Consider the following 14,771-nt stretch of genomic DNA (forward strand, 5'->3'; position numbering starts at 1 on the left):
TCTCAGAGCAAAAGTAGGCATCTTTTTCTCAAAATATTTAGAAGTGTAGTAATATGAAATGCAGAAACCTGCAGAAAGCCCTCTGGAAATCTAGGCAAGCTGTACAACTGCTGGTGGATCTCTGAACATGTACATACTTGAGACAATGCCAGGTGAACAGGAAAATGAATCTGAATTCTGCCTCCATTATTGCTCAACACAAAAGAAAGAAAAGCTGGAAAGGCTGCTAAATCATCACCAAAGCTGGAGACCAAGAAAGATCAAAAGTTTTTCTAGAAAAAGTGAAGTGTTGACAGCAGGCAATAAGGCTGTCTTGGAACAGACACATTTAATAAAGGCAACACATTAAAAAAGGTTCCACAAACGTGTAAAATACTCAAGTGGCAAGTCATTTTGACAAGAGTGACTGAAGACTAAAAGGTACCATGGAGTGGAGTAGCATCTGAATTGCCCGCAGGAGGCTGGCTGGAGGCAGTGACTCGAGATGGCGCTGCTGTCCCACAAAGCTGCCTCGCCATCCCGTGCTGGCAAGGCCACCAGCTAGGGACTCTGCAGCAGGGCTTCCAGCAGTCCTGCCGAGGCTCTCTGTGCAAGGTCACCAGACTTGCTCTTTAGGAACGGTGGAGGCCTGGCTGGGCTGAGCATCTGCATGCTCGAAACCACCAGTAATGGAGTTAACACCCAGTTTCCAGGCAGTTTCTCAAAGGAAGGTCCGAGTGCACTGTTGTTTCTAAGCCCCAGCTTAGAGCTAACAGAGCAGTGATGGAGTCTTGTACTTTTCTGACCAGACAAAGAAGTTGAATGACTTACCCCCTGCCAGGCTTTGCAATAATGCAGGAGTTAGCAGTTCAGAAAGCGCCACCACTACACATCTTCATAACTGTTTTATTTCTGCCCCCAATCTTCCTGCAGCCACTAGCCCAGTGAGTATGCTGCTGCATGCCCGCTGATGTTCACCCTCAGTGCTACAGTCCTGCTCCAAACAGGTCCAAATGATGCAGTGATTAACTTTAGTCACAAGGCTACAGAGACTGAGCTACCAACCTCAACAAGAAGGTTAAGGGCAGAAAAGTCAGCTTTAGACAGGACTTAGGAAAACCCCTATAAAAATAAGCAGGTTAAAAATTCCCTTTGTATTCCTTCCATGGTGAACAGGCCTGGGACACCTTTAGCCACATGTATTGCTCTAGAAGTCAGTTTGACCATACAATCAATCACCACATACTCTGTCCAGACAGAGCATCAACATTGTAGAAGGCTCTTAGTACAGCCAAACCGGCAGCTTTTTGGTCAGTCACAATAACCTGGTGTTCAGCAGTTTGGGGGCTATTATCAGAACAATGTAAATAAGCTATGGCTAGAGGAAGAATCACATCACCACATCACCCTGCCATACGTCCACAGGAGTCAGTTACCAGACACAAAGGAGTGTTCCGCACTCTTGATTCCTTTCAACAGCAAGTCAGCTCATAACATGTGAACACCAAGGTATCTGGAGCCCCAGAACTCAGCTTCAAGAAGCTTTTCCACTGTACTAAATACACGCTGCTGCTCTCCTCCCAGGGTCATGTTGGAGGGAAGAAGAGGCAAAAGGCAACAAGTCTCAAAGCACTTCATTGGTAAATGAGATCCAATTCCTATCTCAAAGGTTCCAGGACTGCAGACAGTTTAAAACATGTACAGGTGGTTTGTAGGCCAGGAAGAAGGGGAATTCCAGGCCTCTGAAGGCTTGGTCTTAGACCAAGCAGTCCACTAGGCTCTTCATTTCAGCGTGGAAGGCAGATCCATTGTGTCACAGTCTGTGTCATTTGCAGTAATAAAAGGTTTGGGAGCTGTCAGTGCTAGCAGCCAACACATAGCAATACACTGAAGCTGTGCTCATACATGTAGGAATAAAACCCCCTTCCCTGCCTCAGAAACAGTCTGGGGTATGTCTGGATAGACAGTAAAAACACTGGGTCCAGCTACATATCAAGCAGAAAGACCATTATGAAGCCTCAGGGAGGGAGGAGAGTGCAGCTTGCATCTGAGACAGTGTCAGCCAAGGTTGGGGGAAGAGGGGGAGAAAAGAGACTTCAGTGCATTACATTTGCAAACTCAAATTACAGTCTTTCTTCCCTCTTCCCCCATCCCTCTACTCCTCCTCTCCCTAGTTTCCTATGCAGAGACTCTGCCTCTGGAGGGTGTGATCAGGGGATAATTTAAGACACAGTATCTGTGTGGCCTTTATAAAACGGAGAAGTGTCCCTTGTTCTGGCGTAAGGAGTGGGAAGTCTCCTCCTGCCATGTATCTGAGGAAAGCTCAGTCATGATGTCCAGCCCTCACTCCAGTGAAGAGCAAAGACTGGCAGAGCCAGGGGAGAAAAAGCCTGGCTTACACCACAGGTAGAACCCACGGATATGGTAGGAACCTGTACAAGGGAGGTTGTACTCGAAGCACCAGTTTAAACAAAGGCTTCTTCATTGGGAGTGCCGTTGATTTTGAGGAAAAGTTTGGCATCATCCATCTTCTGCTTTTTTTCTCTCTCCAGCCTGCGTCTGTAGCAGACCAGGTAGATTGGAAGGCAGAAACCCAACAAGCTCACACCAAGCAAGCCAACATTCACCTGCAGGAAGAAAGGCAAAACAAAGTTAGGCAGGCTAGGAAGACAGAGTCATGCAGGCCAAAGTGTCAGAACCCAGCCTACATCACTCAGCTGCAGGCAAACCAGGGGACGCCCTGCTCAGTGTATTGGCAACAACTTCCACTGTATTTATATTCACACTCCTGTGCCCAAAGCACCACGTGTATAAGCTAAATGCCACAAGGGTTTGTTGCTCAGGATCATGGCTGCTGGAGTCTTGTTCCACAGAGCAGGCAGGGCTGTTTAAACGGCAGTTCTTTTACACCAAGTTTGCCAACTGAAGAGCAACAGGCTGCTGGGGTGGGCCAGTCCTAGAGGCCAGGACTCTCCCCTAGACCACCCATGTCATTTTATTAAGTTGCCCTCATCAAGACACTACATTAGCCCTGCCCTCAATAGCCACTTGGCTTTTTGGACATTAGCATCAGTAACCCAAAATTTACTGGTTAATTGGAGCTAATACTCAGATCTCTTGAGCTACATCTACTGCATTTTGAGGTCCACATGGATTCACTCACTTTTACCTGAGAGATTTTGACTTGCCATAGTTAGTAGAAAGCACTCCTTCAGCCTTCTCCCTTCCTCCCTTTCCATACACTAGTGTAAAAGTTAATGGCCTTCCCTCCCAGAGGTTCATTATTCACACAGTGAAGGGTCTCCAGGACAGCACCAAGGTAACAGCAGACCAAGGGACATGTAGAATTCTGGCTGTTTTTAAACCTTGTCCATGCGCAGGAGTCCTTTTGTTTTCAAAGAGGCCAGCCAAAATCATCTTAACCACCAAGCTTTCATATTGAATTTGAGAAGAACTTGCCCAGAGAGGGTCTCCTTCCAAAGGTCCCGTCAATGCCATAAAAAGAGGCTGCTGCAGAAGGGCAAAAAGGGCGCTGATCAGCGACTGCAACCCTGTCAAGCTGCCAAACTGAGTAGAGGGGTATCTGTCAACAGAGAACACAACAGCATTATTACATGTCACCTTGACTGTTCACATCACCCAGATCTGATTACATTCCCAGTTGACTAACGCAACAGAGCACAGTCCCAAGACAGGCATAACGTGAAGAACTTCTCCCTCCTGGACTTACATATAAATACTTCATTAAATAAAGTATTTAGCTATAGCTAATGGTCTGCACAGTGCTCTCTGGAGCAGAATGCAGCTGGTGGGTGACACAGCTGGAGCCTTCCTCTCCAGACTGTTCTCCTCCTGAGCTCTCAAACTTAAGTAGTATCAGATCCAGCACTTGTTTTGTTTTGCAGCTGTACCATAGGCAGGCGGAAGTGCTTATACAACTGCTGTTCCTACTGCAAAGGGAGAAGAGTGTTGATATTTACAAGTTAAAAGCAGGGCCACTTTACCCATGACACCATTTGCTGCTCGGCAGTCATTTTCATCTTGTCATAACAATTTGCTCCCTTTATAAGTGAGTGAAACCTGCACAACAGGTTATCATGTGTTTTGCTTTTCAGAGGACATGTTTGATCCTATGTCAAGCTAAACACTACTGTTGATTGTTAAGTGCTGAGTATCAGATACCACTAATGGAAAAATAAGTTTCAGAAACAGTTTAACATCCTTCTCTTTTCACAACTAAACAGGGTCTAAAAAGGGTCAGGTTAAACTAAGCTTGGAAAGAAAGTGGAACAAAACCTTCAAGTAGTCAAAGAAGTCACACTCCAGGATCTCTCTCCAGGAAGTTCAAGACAGTTGCAATGGGCAAAAAGGATTAGTTTACAAGCAAGCTGGTAAGTATAGCAACAGGCACTCACCTTGCCCAAGACAAAAGTCTTTTGCTTCTAGCTGCCAGGGAACCAAAAGTTCATGAATTTTGAAGTAGAGTCTTAGATGGGTTTTCTAGTCTGGATTCCCCAGACACTGGGACCAAAACCTTCAACAGAAGGAGTCTGTGGAGTCTCCATCCATGAACATTCAAAACCCAAGTGGACACAGTCCTGGGCGACCTGCTCTAGCTGACCCTGCTTGAGCATGAGGGTTGGACTAGATTGTCTCAAGAGGTCCCTTCTCACCTCAGTGATTCTGTGGTTCTCTGAAAGATAACAGCTTCTTTCAGTTCCTCTGTCCAACAGCTCAGGACAGAGAGGCAGATCTGTTTTCAAAACCAAACCTCATTGCTTAATAAGGAATAAAGTATTTAGATTCAGCTATTGATAATTTTGGTAAGTTGGAAACAGGATGGATGATCTGTCCTGGGAAAGGGAGCTAGCATCACTAATGGTATCTTGAGCAATGCTTTACTAATGTGATGTCAGAGCAGACCAGTAGCAATGTATTCAATTATGTTAATGTTTTACCTGTACACATGCACATAGCTACTCATTATAAGACAAAAAAGCCTTGAGTTTTTACTATATAACCTTAGTGTCAACGACATAGTCTCACATGAGGCCCATATATAGCTGGGCCTGTCTCACTGCAGTAGCTATGTCAAAGCGGTTAGCTATTTGTAAACAAGGAAAGCATCAGCTAGGACTTTGGTCTAGCTACTGTCATCCAGTGGTGACTGAGGAAACAAGTTGCATCATTTTTCCCCTCTGACCATGAAGACTGCACTTCCTGATCTCTCTCTCTCACCTGGACAGCTTACCATCCTAAACCAGTTTATCTGGCCAGCCACATATTAATAGGTAAGCAGAAACTTACACAGCTGCATAGAGACCTCCCACAGCCGAGTGGATGAACCCTCTCACGATTGTGTGCAAAATGAAGGAAAGAATCTAGAAAAAAGCAGAAAAACATCACATCCTAGATGCCAGACCCCAACATACCACCAGTTCTAAAACTGTTCTCCTTTCTAGTACACAAAGATGGGCTTGATGAACCCAGAATCAAAACCTGAAATATCAGCACAAGGGAAGAAATTTGTACTCAAGTCTAAAAGCACTGCTTTTCCTTACTTTGAAAAGGCTTACATGTAGTGCCCCCTGAGCACAAGGCCCATCTCATTTGTAGATGGTACCACTGCAAGGACATGTCCCCAGCAACCTGTGGCCACAGTCACAATGCTTTTCATTGCAATTGTGGCCAGTTTAGTTTTCTACAAGCTATTGCAGACAACATGCAAGTATGAGAAAACTGTATCTGTTTGCTTATGTCATCAAGGCATGTTTAAGTATACCATAAAATCACTTATCTCCTCTGCCAAAAACAGGTGGTGCCACAAAATAAATATTCTAACAGGTTTATAATCCCACAAGTACCATTGGGCATAGCAATTGATGCAGAAATAACCTGCTGTATATATCAGTGTCATACTTCTTACAGCCAATTTTCTGACCATCAGCAGCTTAAATCAAGCCCAGGTTAAACACATAGGCAGGGCTGAGAGGAAAGTATCTCAGCAGGAAAGTACGTGTTGTTACACAGCTCAGCTGCAGAAGCTTCCAAGTGTGAATAAACTGTGGATCAATTCCGACATTTAACTATAGCTGCTTCTTTAGGTTCTCTCAAGATATGTAAACTGCATGGTATTATTTGTTTCAACTTTAAGACTTCCCAAAGCAGTACAGAAGTCTCCCAGCAGTGCCAGAAAACCCTCCTGCAACTAGCTGGTTCTGCTGGCTCGCAGGATCTCCCGGCTCTGTCCTGCCTGTCATTTTGCCAGCACCCACACTGCCAGCCCCTCCAGCACACCCATCCATTTGGCCTATTCACCTGCAACGGTAGATTAGGAATAAGACAGGTGATTCCAAATCCAACCAGCAGGACATTTGTGAATACAAAGGCATTGGTGGCATTGGTGATTTTCTGGATCTGACGATCACGTGTTTTCTTTTTCTTGTCACTTCTGGAAGGATAGCAAAACCTATGTTACAAAAAGCACTTTCAGCAGCTACTGGAACTCACAGCAAGATTCTCCACATATCATATCAACTCTATCTAAACCAGTTTGGCTAAAGGTCTGCCTAAGGAGGTGGTGGGATCTCCATCAGTGGAAGCTGAGGAACATCTGGGCAATTATTTTGGTGTTGTTACTCTTACTGTTAGGCTAGAGGGGAAGTCTGAGCCTCCCCTGCTACAATTTAAATTTGCTCTTCTTGACTGATCTTAGTGGACATGGAAGATAGTTGGGTCCTTTCCTCTGCAATTATCAAGTCTTCCTTCAGGCTTTCTTTTCTATACTGAAGAACCAATATTCTTTTCAGTCTTTCATCACAAAACACATATGCAGAGCAGAGGGGGCCTGCTACGTGGCTGCGTGTCCCGTGTGGCGCACACTACGCACTGCTCAGTGTTGCTGTCCTCATTCTCTTCTGAGCTATCATCGCATTCTTTCAGTCGCCAGTCCATGATGTACCCAATCACAGGCGCTGTCAGCAAGCACAGCAGTTGTAATACCCCAAAAATGGAAGTGTAGAGAGCCACTGCAGGGGAGAAAAAAATTAAAAAGGTCAGTCTAAGCCATACTGTAGCAGCAACGAGAAGAAACTGTTCCTCCCCATTGATCTCCTCTCTCAGGAGCCCAGAGCCCACGTGCTCACAGGCTAACAGGCAGGGCTGAAGGAGCTGGGAGACACCAAAGCATCACTGCATCATTTAGCCTTCCAGAGGCATGGCATCAGAGTGAATATACTGAGTATACTTGCTTCAACCATTCTCATCCTGCACTAATATTCTCTGAGCAGCATCAGCCCAACAGCAGGTCGGGCTCCAGAAATGGGACCCAGTAATTGCTTAGTGCCAGTGAGGCTTATTTATTCTGGCTAGGACCAACAGGGAAAGTTCTACAAGCACTATATCCTGCACAGCCAACCCTGCCTTAGACATCTCCTCTCCTGCCTTGCTGGAAGCTGCAGCTACATCTTCTCCAGCTGGGAAGGTCCAGCAAGGACAAGCCAGGCTGGGAAGCGAGGACTAACCTATTTCGTGCTGAATAGCCAAGCTCAGAGGTAGGGGGAGGGCACATTACCAGGCAAAACCCACAGCATCTAAGAGCAATTATTAGAAGCTTAAACAGTGAAAATTCTCCCATGATGGGAGAAGCGTCTACATGGAAAGCTGATGGCAGCAGACTCAGAAGAAACTGTCCCCTCCTGTTACTGACTGAACAGTTCCCCCACCCTGCAATGCTTTTTCTACTTCCTCTCTGCAGCCCACGTGATAGATCTGTAGACATCACACAGAAGGGCTGGTGAGTCATGGTGTACCACAGCTCTGAAGTAAGGATGTAATTCTGAAACTGCCCATCTCAGCACAGAATGCTTAAAAGTTACAGCACTGTAAGCAAAACTACTAAAAAGAATTTTAGTTTCTCCCTCCCAACACACTTCTAGATCTAGCCAAAGCAGTACAGCAAGTATTTAAATCAAAATCAACTTGGTAATGGGAAGAAGTTTCTGACAAGCCTTTCTCTCCTATACAGTTGTAGTAAACCCCAGCAGCAGGGCTGCTCTGCTGTGCCCAGACATGGCACCTGATGATACTTTCCTGGCTCCAGTTGCTGGCAAGGGAGCCAAGAGAAATGTACATGTTCAACCTCCAAACTCACATTCATGCCCCCATTACCTCCCAAAGGCAAGCCCTGAAGTGGCACCACATCTCACCTCGTTATAGCAACTGCTGTGGCCAAAAGACAGGTGGCATCACCCTCTACCAACACCCCTGGAGCTGATTTGCTGTTGTCTGGTTATTTTTTAATAGAGGATAAGCAGCAAGCCATGCTGTCATGTTTTGCCTCTTCATGCTATTCTGAACACTTAATCTTGGGCTCTAAACAGCAAGAGCAGAAGCCAATTTGAAGCAGGGAATGAAATTTATGGGGTCAGCAAGAGAAGAGAAGAGAAGGAGACACTGCAGCTGCTACAAAACAGGGCCTCCCCATTTTTTTTTATCATCTTAAAAAACATTCTTTCCCGAAGAGGGGAAAAAAAAAAAAAAAAAGCAAATACCAGCAGAAGTAGATACAGCAGAATTAGAAGCCTGGATAAAGCAAACAAAGGGTGTGCACACGGGCACAAACCTTCACACCACCTGTTCTACATGTCTTTCTCTCAAAACTATCCTGAGCAAGCACCTCACACAGCTGAGTTTTCCAGCCTACCCCGATTCTACTTAAGGTCTTCAAGTATTACCAGATGTGAAAGCAAGATGACAGTTTAGAACTTGAAATTTGACTGCATCTTTCATAAACACATCAGGTCTACTCTCTCCTGCCATCCTACAATACAATTAGTTATTTACAGAGCCACTGAACTCCTTAGCCTGTCCATCTTTTGGGGTTTTTCAGAAGATAAGGAGCCACAGGCTGACTGCTCTTTCCACCTATAGTTTTCATGACAGATCAAAGTCACCATAATCCGCACAGGAAGCGGGACTTTCAAGGACACAGTGCCTCACTGCAACTCTAAGACTTTGCTACTTATCTGAATTATTTTTCCCCACATCCCTCTCTCCTGTTCCGCTCCCAGGAATATTTAAGTTTTCCTTGACCATAACATTTGCAGGATTGACTCAACAATCTCCTTCCCTTGCCAAGTGCTCCTGAAAGCAATTTCAGGTGGAAGGAGCTCTCTAAACAAATCATGTTCAGGTAAAGTAGAACAACGAGGAATCCAAGGGAGCAGCATCCCATCCCCTCCTGATCCACACAGATTGTATTTCTAGAGAGCTGCACACATCCTGGAATGGCTCTTGCAGCCTGACACTGCTGCGACTAGACAATATCACTGTTTTGCTGATGCCATGGAAACACCAAGACAGCAGACTGCACTTCGAGCCCAGGCTACATTCAGGGGGAGGAGGGGAAAATGAGAAGAAATCTTAAAAGGTGGCATAGAAAAAAAAAAAAAAAATCATGCAATACACCCAAGGGGCACCATTCCTTTTTTAACATGGAGCTTGATCTAAACAGAATTGGCAGCATATATAGTTAGTATTAATTCTGAAGTACCAAGGAGGGGAGAGGAAAAAATGAAAGAGAAATACCTAGAGCAAGACAGGGTAAAAATAAAAAAGTGAAAGAGTTACAAGGTAAGCAGAAAACTAAGCAGTGCTGGGAAAGGTAGGCAGTGTGAAGTTTGTCCTGTTTACTGTTTAATGTCTAAATTGGCTCTTGAGCCAGGAGATAAAGAACTGAATGCTGCAGGCTGTCAAAGGATCAAGAAACAAAGCAATTCAGGGAATGCCAGGGCACTTGGAGTTTCCCGAGTTTCCTTCCCTCCCCCAGAGCTCACTCCTGTTTTCAGAGGAGTGCCTCTTGATTTATCAGCTTCATGCAATCCAGATTTAACAAGTTCAAACTGGATCTTACTACAAAGGACAAAAAAAAAAAAAAAGGCTAAGTCTTGTTTTGCAATCCTGGGTATTTTCAACAACAGTAAACTGATGTACTCTTTCCTGTTTGCTTCATGTACTGAATCAGAGCTATAAATACTGACGAGTCCAGCGCAGCAAGCACCCCTGAGCCTCCACAGCATACACCAAGCTGCACAAAACAGCTATGACTTCACTTTTCCCACCCCCAGCTGCTGGGTTGAGATACCTAGTCCAACCATTAGTCATGACAATCAGTTGCTCTGTACTTTGTGCTTGCTTAGGATAAGCAAAGCAAATACCTGATGAAATAGGTTTTCCAGTTAAAAAAATTTATCATAGTCCATCCTGAGAGGCTACTTTCAACAACCCATCTGAGGAAATAACACAGAATAATACTTAACAGACACAGGGCTAAAATTAGCTTGACATTCAAGTATCTACCTCACTGCCCCTTGTCTTGGGCTAGTTCCAGCCCTCCACTAGACCCTACTAGCAGCTGTCACTGCACTCTGACACCACGAATTGCCATATACTGTATATCTGCTGAGTAATCAGACTTGCTGGCCTCTTGCAAGGACCAAGCCTGGGTCAGGTCCCAGTTTCAAGGAAGCAGATAAAAGTCTTTAGGTTACCCTACCTTGATCTTCATCTCCAGACAGAAACTCAAGGATGGTATTCATGGCTCCCATGTAGAAGATGAGCCGCAGCTGAGTGACACACATTGTGATAAGGCTGAGCAACAAGATAGGACTGAAGACACTCTTCATGAAGGAGGGAGAAGCTGCAGAAGGAATAATAGTCTCTCAAGAAGGCAACATACCTTCGTAAACATGTACAATTTCAGAAGAGGCTTTCACCTCTGGGTTAGCAGGTCTTCCAATACTGTGGGCCAGTGCCAGCTCCGAGGAACTCACAGTTAGCAGCTACCTGGTGCCTTACAAACTTCCATACTGAACAGCTATAGATGCTTGGAGTCTGGCTACCAGTAACTGGGGCAAGGGAGCAGGAAGGACGACTCACCTAATTCTGTGGCTTGGAGCAAAAGGAAGCTTCAAGCCATTTGCTTTTGCTGTAACCCCAAGTAAGGAAGGCTTGGTCATGGTGACACCCACGAGATCCAAGAGACAGCAGAGACCAACTGCACTGTCCTTCTGCAGCCAGACCAGTTACCCATGCTGTTGTCCCCACCACTGGCATATTTAGACAAGCATACAAGGACAGGATCCCTTATATAACTGAACGTGTATTTAAATAATGGTGTCTGGCACATGGTCCTGGCAACACATGGATCACTTATTGTTATCTCTTATAAAGAGATCTGAAGCAGAGCAGAGAGGCAGACAGACTTGTGCCAGCACAAGCAACCCTGGGGCGCTCATGGAACCACACCTGTGTTGTCAGGCTGGCACTTCACTTCTAGGTCCACTGTAGACAGGCAGAGTTTGTTGTTCTCTTGCAAGGCTGTTGGCTCCTTGGGGCCCTTCATGGAGCTCCCCACACTGAGACGGCGCCCCACAGTTGTTACTTGCTTGTAAAACTGTTTCCCAGTGATTTTGTGGTCAAATCCCAGCCAGCTGAACTTTATTTTCACCCTGTTGGGTAGTAAAGAGCATGAGAGCTGCAACACAGGGCGAGGAATCAGAGGCAGCAAAGTTGCAGGAGTTGGAAAGGCTATGTGTAGATTTCAAGCACTAGTTCCCATCTACAAACCCACAAATCATCTGGTTCCAGAGCACAGAGAGATACTTCCCCCAGGCCAATAGAAATACTTATGACTACTGACAAATCATTTTTCCTTTGTAATTCCTCTGCTTTGGAAAGTTCCACTTTCCACAGATATTGAGCAGTCAAGACATAATGCTAATGGCAGACATAAATCATCAACCTAAGAAGAAGTGGCAGCAATAAACAACATGCAAGGGAGTTCCCTCTCCACTCCTCTAAATTAGTCATGCCAGCACTTTCTAGAGGATTAAGAATGGGATTAGCTCTCAAGGCCAGTCTAGAGGACACTTACGAATAGTCCATGTCTTCTGGTCCTGGGAAAGGCTCCAGTGGCCAGTTGAAGAAACAGTTGAGGAAAACTAGTCCTGCACAGCTTGCCCAGACAAGCAGAATAAGGATGAAGGACACCCCAAAGTCATATATAACCTGGAAATCACAAGGGAATATGGTTTTGACTATAACAGCAGAAAGATACTTCAACATTCTTTGAACAAGGTCCGAGAGACAACTGTGGGAAAGAACAACATGCTACATCTAAAATTAGTTTTAACTCTAGTAGTAACAAAAACACAGTTGTGTGACATGCAGGCTTAGAAAGTGATGTATATGCATCTTTACATATCTTTTAACAGCAGCTATAACAACAGGACTTCCAAGCTGCAATAGCATGCAGCTGCATCATAGATGACTGCTAAAGGTCTTTATCTAGGACATTCTCCATGGAGAGCCAGCAGCAACTTCCCTGCACACTTGAGACTGGCTTACCTTTACTGTGTGCCCCTTATGCTAACTCTGCAATGAAACATCTCTGGTTCAGAACCACTAGTGATCTACCAAGGCAGCCCAAGTGATTGTCTCTTCTGTCCCTTCAGTGCTGTTTGCTAGCTCTGAACTATGTTCAAGCCAATCACTGCTGACAAACACACAGATTAAATATACACACATACTAAAAACACACATATATACACACACTCCTTAGATATTAAAAAGCAACCTTTCATAAAGATCTTCAGTTTTTCACTTTTACTTGGCACCTTTAATTTTTTACCATCTCTTAGTGAACAGACCACTGCAGTATTTGTTGTGCTCTTGAGGCAGTCACTTGGGAAGTCTTTTACACAGACAGGAACTGAATCTTGTAAATGCACATCTCAAAAAAGAAAAAAACCCAGTGCTTCAACAAATAGTCCCTTTTTCTTGCCACATTATTGCTACATGGTACAAGACATCAGCATACCACCAGTCATGAGTCATGATCCCACAGCCTCACCTTGATTCCTGGAAAAGTCACAGCAGAAGAAGCATAGGAGCCAATCATCAGAGCAATGAACGTGGAACGAAGGTCACCAAACATGTTGGGCAGCTGGGAAAATAAAAAATCAGTTGAAACAGGCTGCTGCCAAGAGAAAGGAAGAAAAGGGAAGGAGGCTTTCTTGAGAAGACACTGGCATTTAGGATTAAGACTCCTAGATACCAGAATCTGAAGCAGACAATTTTACTCAAAGACGTAGCTCTTCAGGACATTGCTCTGCCAGTTGCATTGCTGTCTCCAGTGTCAGGGGACATCTACAATCCAAGATTTATGTGCTTAAATGACACTGCTTTTTTCCAGACTGACAGCATACTTTGCATTGGTTACCTTTGGCACAAGAGCGTTTGCTCCAGCCCTTGTGCTTTCTTTAAGAGTTCCTTACCCCAAGTCTGTAGCCACCACCTCTTTTCCTCTCCAAAAAATACGTGCCTATATTCTCTAGGTATCACCCTCTTTTTAGTCAAGAATCATTAGACACAGGCTGTAATCGCTGCACAGTCTTTAACACACCCTGCAACACCTTGAACTGCCAGGTTTGTTTATGCGCTTTGGGTGAGCACCCAAATCTTTGCAGTAGACTGAGAAGTTCCTGTTATAACAAGAAGGAACAGAGATAAACCTGAACTGTGCTGCTGTTCGCATTTCCATTTCTAGCTAGGTCCCTGACTCCTTCTGTGAAAGCATACTCTCCAAGAGTGACTAAAGCTGGTCATTTCTGTATCTGTTGGATGGCTCAGATGCCCAAGCACACTATCTTGGAGCTAGGTGCAGGAAGGCAATCACAAACACATCCAAGGCTTTATTGCCTGGGACAGCTATGAAGCTGCTGAACTCTGCAGCAACAGCACCTTGTGCTGCTATTCGTACCACCCACCCCACTTCACTGCCTGGGCTTCTATCAGATGTGATGGCATTGCTGTAAGCAGACCAGGCTGGTTCTGCAAGCATCTGTTGGGAAAGCAAAGATCTCAGTAGAAACAGCTAGAAGCAGCTCACAGCAGCCCCTTCTGCCACCTGCACAGCAAAAGTGCTCCCAGACTGGCTCTCCAGCTCCTGCTTCCACTCAGGACCCAGAAGCAGAGTAGAGCAGGCAGAAAGAGCTGAGAGACCTTCCCACTCTCCTGGGAAAGGAGGAATTCCCCCTTTTTCTAAACAACTTAAAGCAAATCAGTTTCAGTCATTAACTAATGGCCTGCAAACTAGCCATTACAGGGAGAAGCTCTGAAGAAGTTGTAGGCTACAGAGAGCTCTGCCAATACCTCCTGAAGCTGGTCAATGGGCAGAGATTCTGCTGCAGGCAGGCAGATTTCTCTCCCACCTCCTTTTTTGGGTTACTTCCTCCCCAAATTCTATGTGGCATCACTACCACATCAGCCTCAGAGAGCTTCAAAGGAGTCTAACTGTAGGCGCCTTCTAGGCCTGAAAGCATAACCAGCATTTTATCTGTTTAAAGATGCTGCTGAACAAAATGATTCAGTGAATATTAGACTGAGTCTAAGCAAGCAAATGCTGTCATCACATTCCCATTCCACTGCTGAAAAACAAATCCATCTTTCCCAGGAGTAGCATATAAGGCAAGCAAATCTGGCTTGTGTCACAGCAGGACCAGCGTGTTTACAACACAAGTATTCCTGTGCAGGAACACTCTAGGACCCATCTGGCTGTTTATCATCCCTCTGTCTCACTGCAGAGCTTCCTATGCAGTGCAGTCTTCAGGTCCTCAGATAACCCTGGCCAGGGAACAGCAGCAATGATGTGCTGGGCCTAATGCTGCTGGCGAACCCTGAGCAGACGCACACGGCAGAGGCAGAAAACACTGCACTCCTCTGCAGTGAGG

The 14,771-nt window shown here is 45.2% G+C and overlaps 1 protein-coding gene across 1 annotated transcript in view; it reads right to left on the reverse strand.

The window, feature by feature from the left end:
- Positions 1–309: 309 nt before the first annotated feature.
- The window catches only part of SLC43A2 (solute carrier family 43 member 2), a 30,576-nt gene continuing 16,114 nt past the window's right edge, over positions 310–14,771 (reverse strand). Inside the window, exons 6-14 of the mRNA XM_055716794.1 lie at positions 12,893–12,985; positions 11,915–12,048; positions 11,287–11,489; positions 10,535–10,678; positions 6,869–7,007; positions 6,298–6,430; positions 5,287–5,360; positions 3,439–3,562; positions 310–2,606 (exon numbers count right to left, since the gene is read on the reverse strand). Of these exons, the coding sequence (XP_055572769.1) occupies positions 2,445–2,606; positions 3,439–3,562; positions 5,287–5,360; positions 6,298–6,430; positions 6,869–7,007; positions 10,535–10,678; positions 11,287–11,489; positions 11,915–12,048; positions 12,893–12,985 (1,206 nt within the window). The 3' untranslated portion in view covers positions 310–2,444. The remainder of the gene's footprint in view (positions 2,607–3,438; positions 3,563–5,286; positions 5,361–6,297; positions 6,431–6,868; positions 7,008–10,534; positions 10,679–11,286; positions 11,490–11,914; positions 12,049–12,892; positions 12,986–14,771) is intronic.

The sequence above is a fragment of the Falco cherrug genome, chromosome 1 (assembly GCF_023634085.1).
Source record: "Falco cherrug isolate bFalChe1 chromosome 1, bFalChe1.pri, whole genome shotgun sequence".
Classification (NCBI taxonomy): Eukaryota; Metazoa; Chordata; class Aves; order Falconiformes; family Falconidae; genus Falco; species Falco cherrug.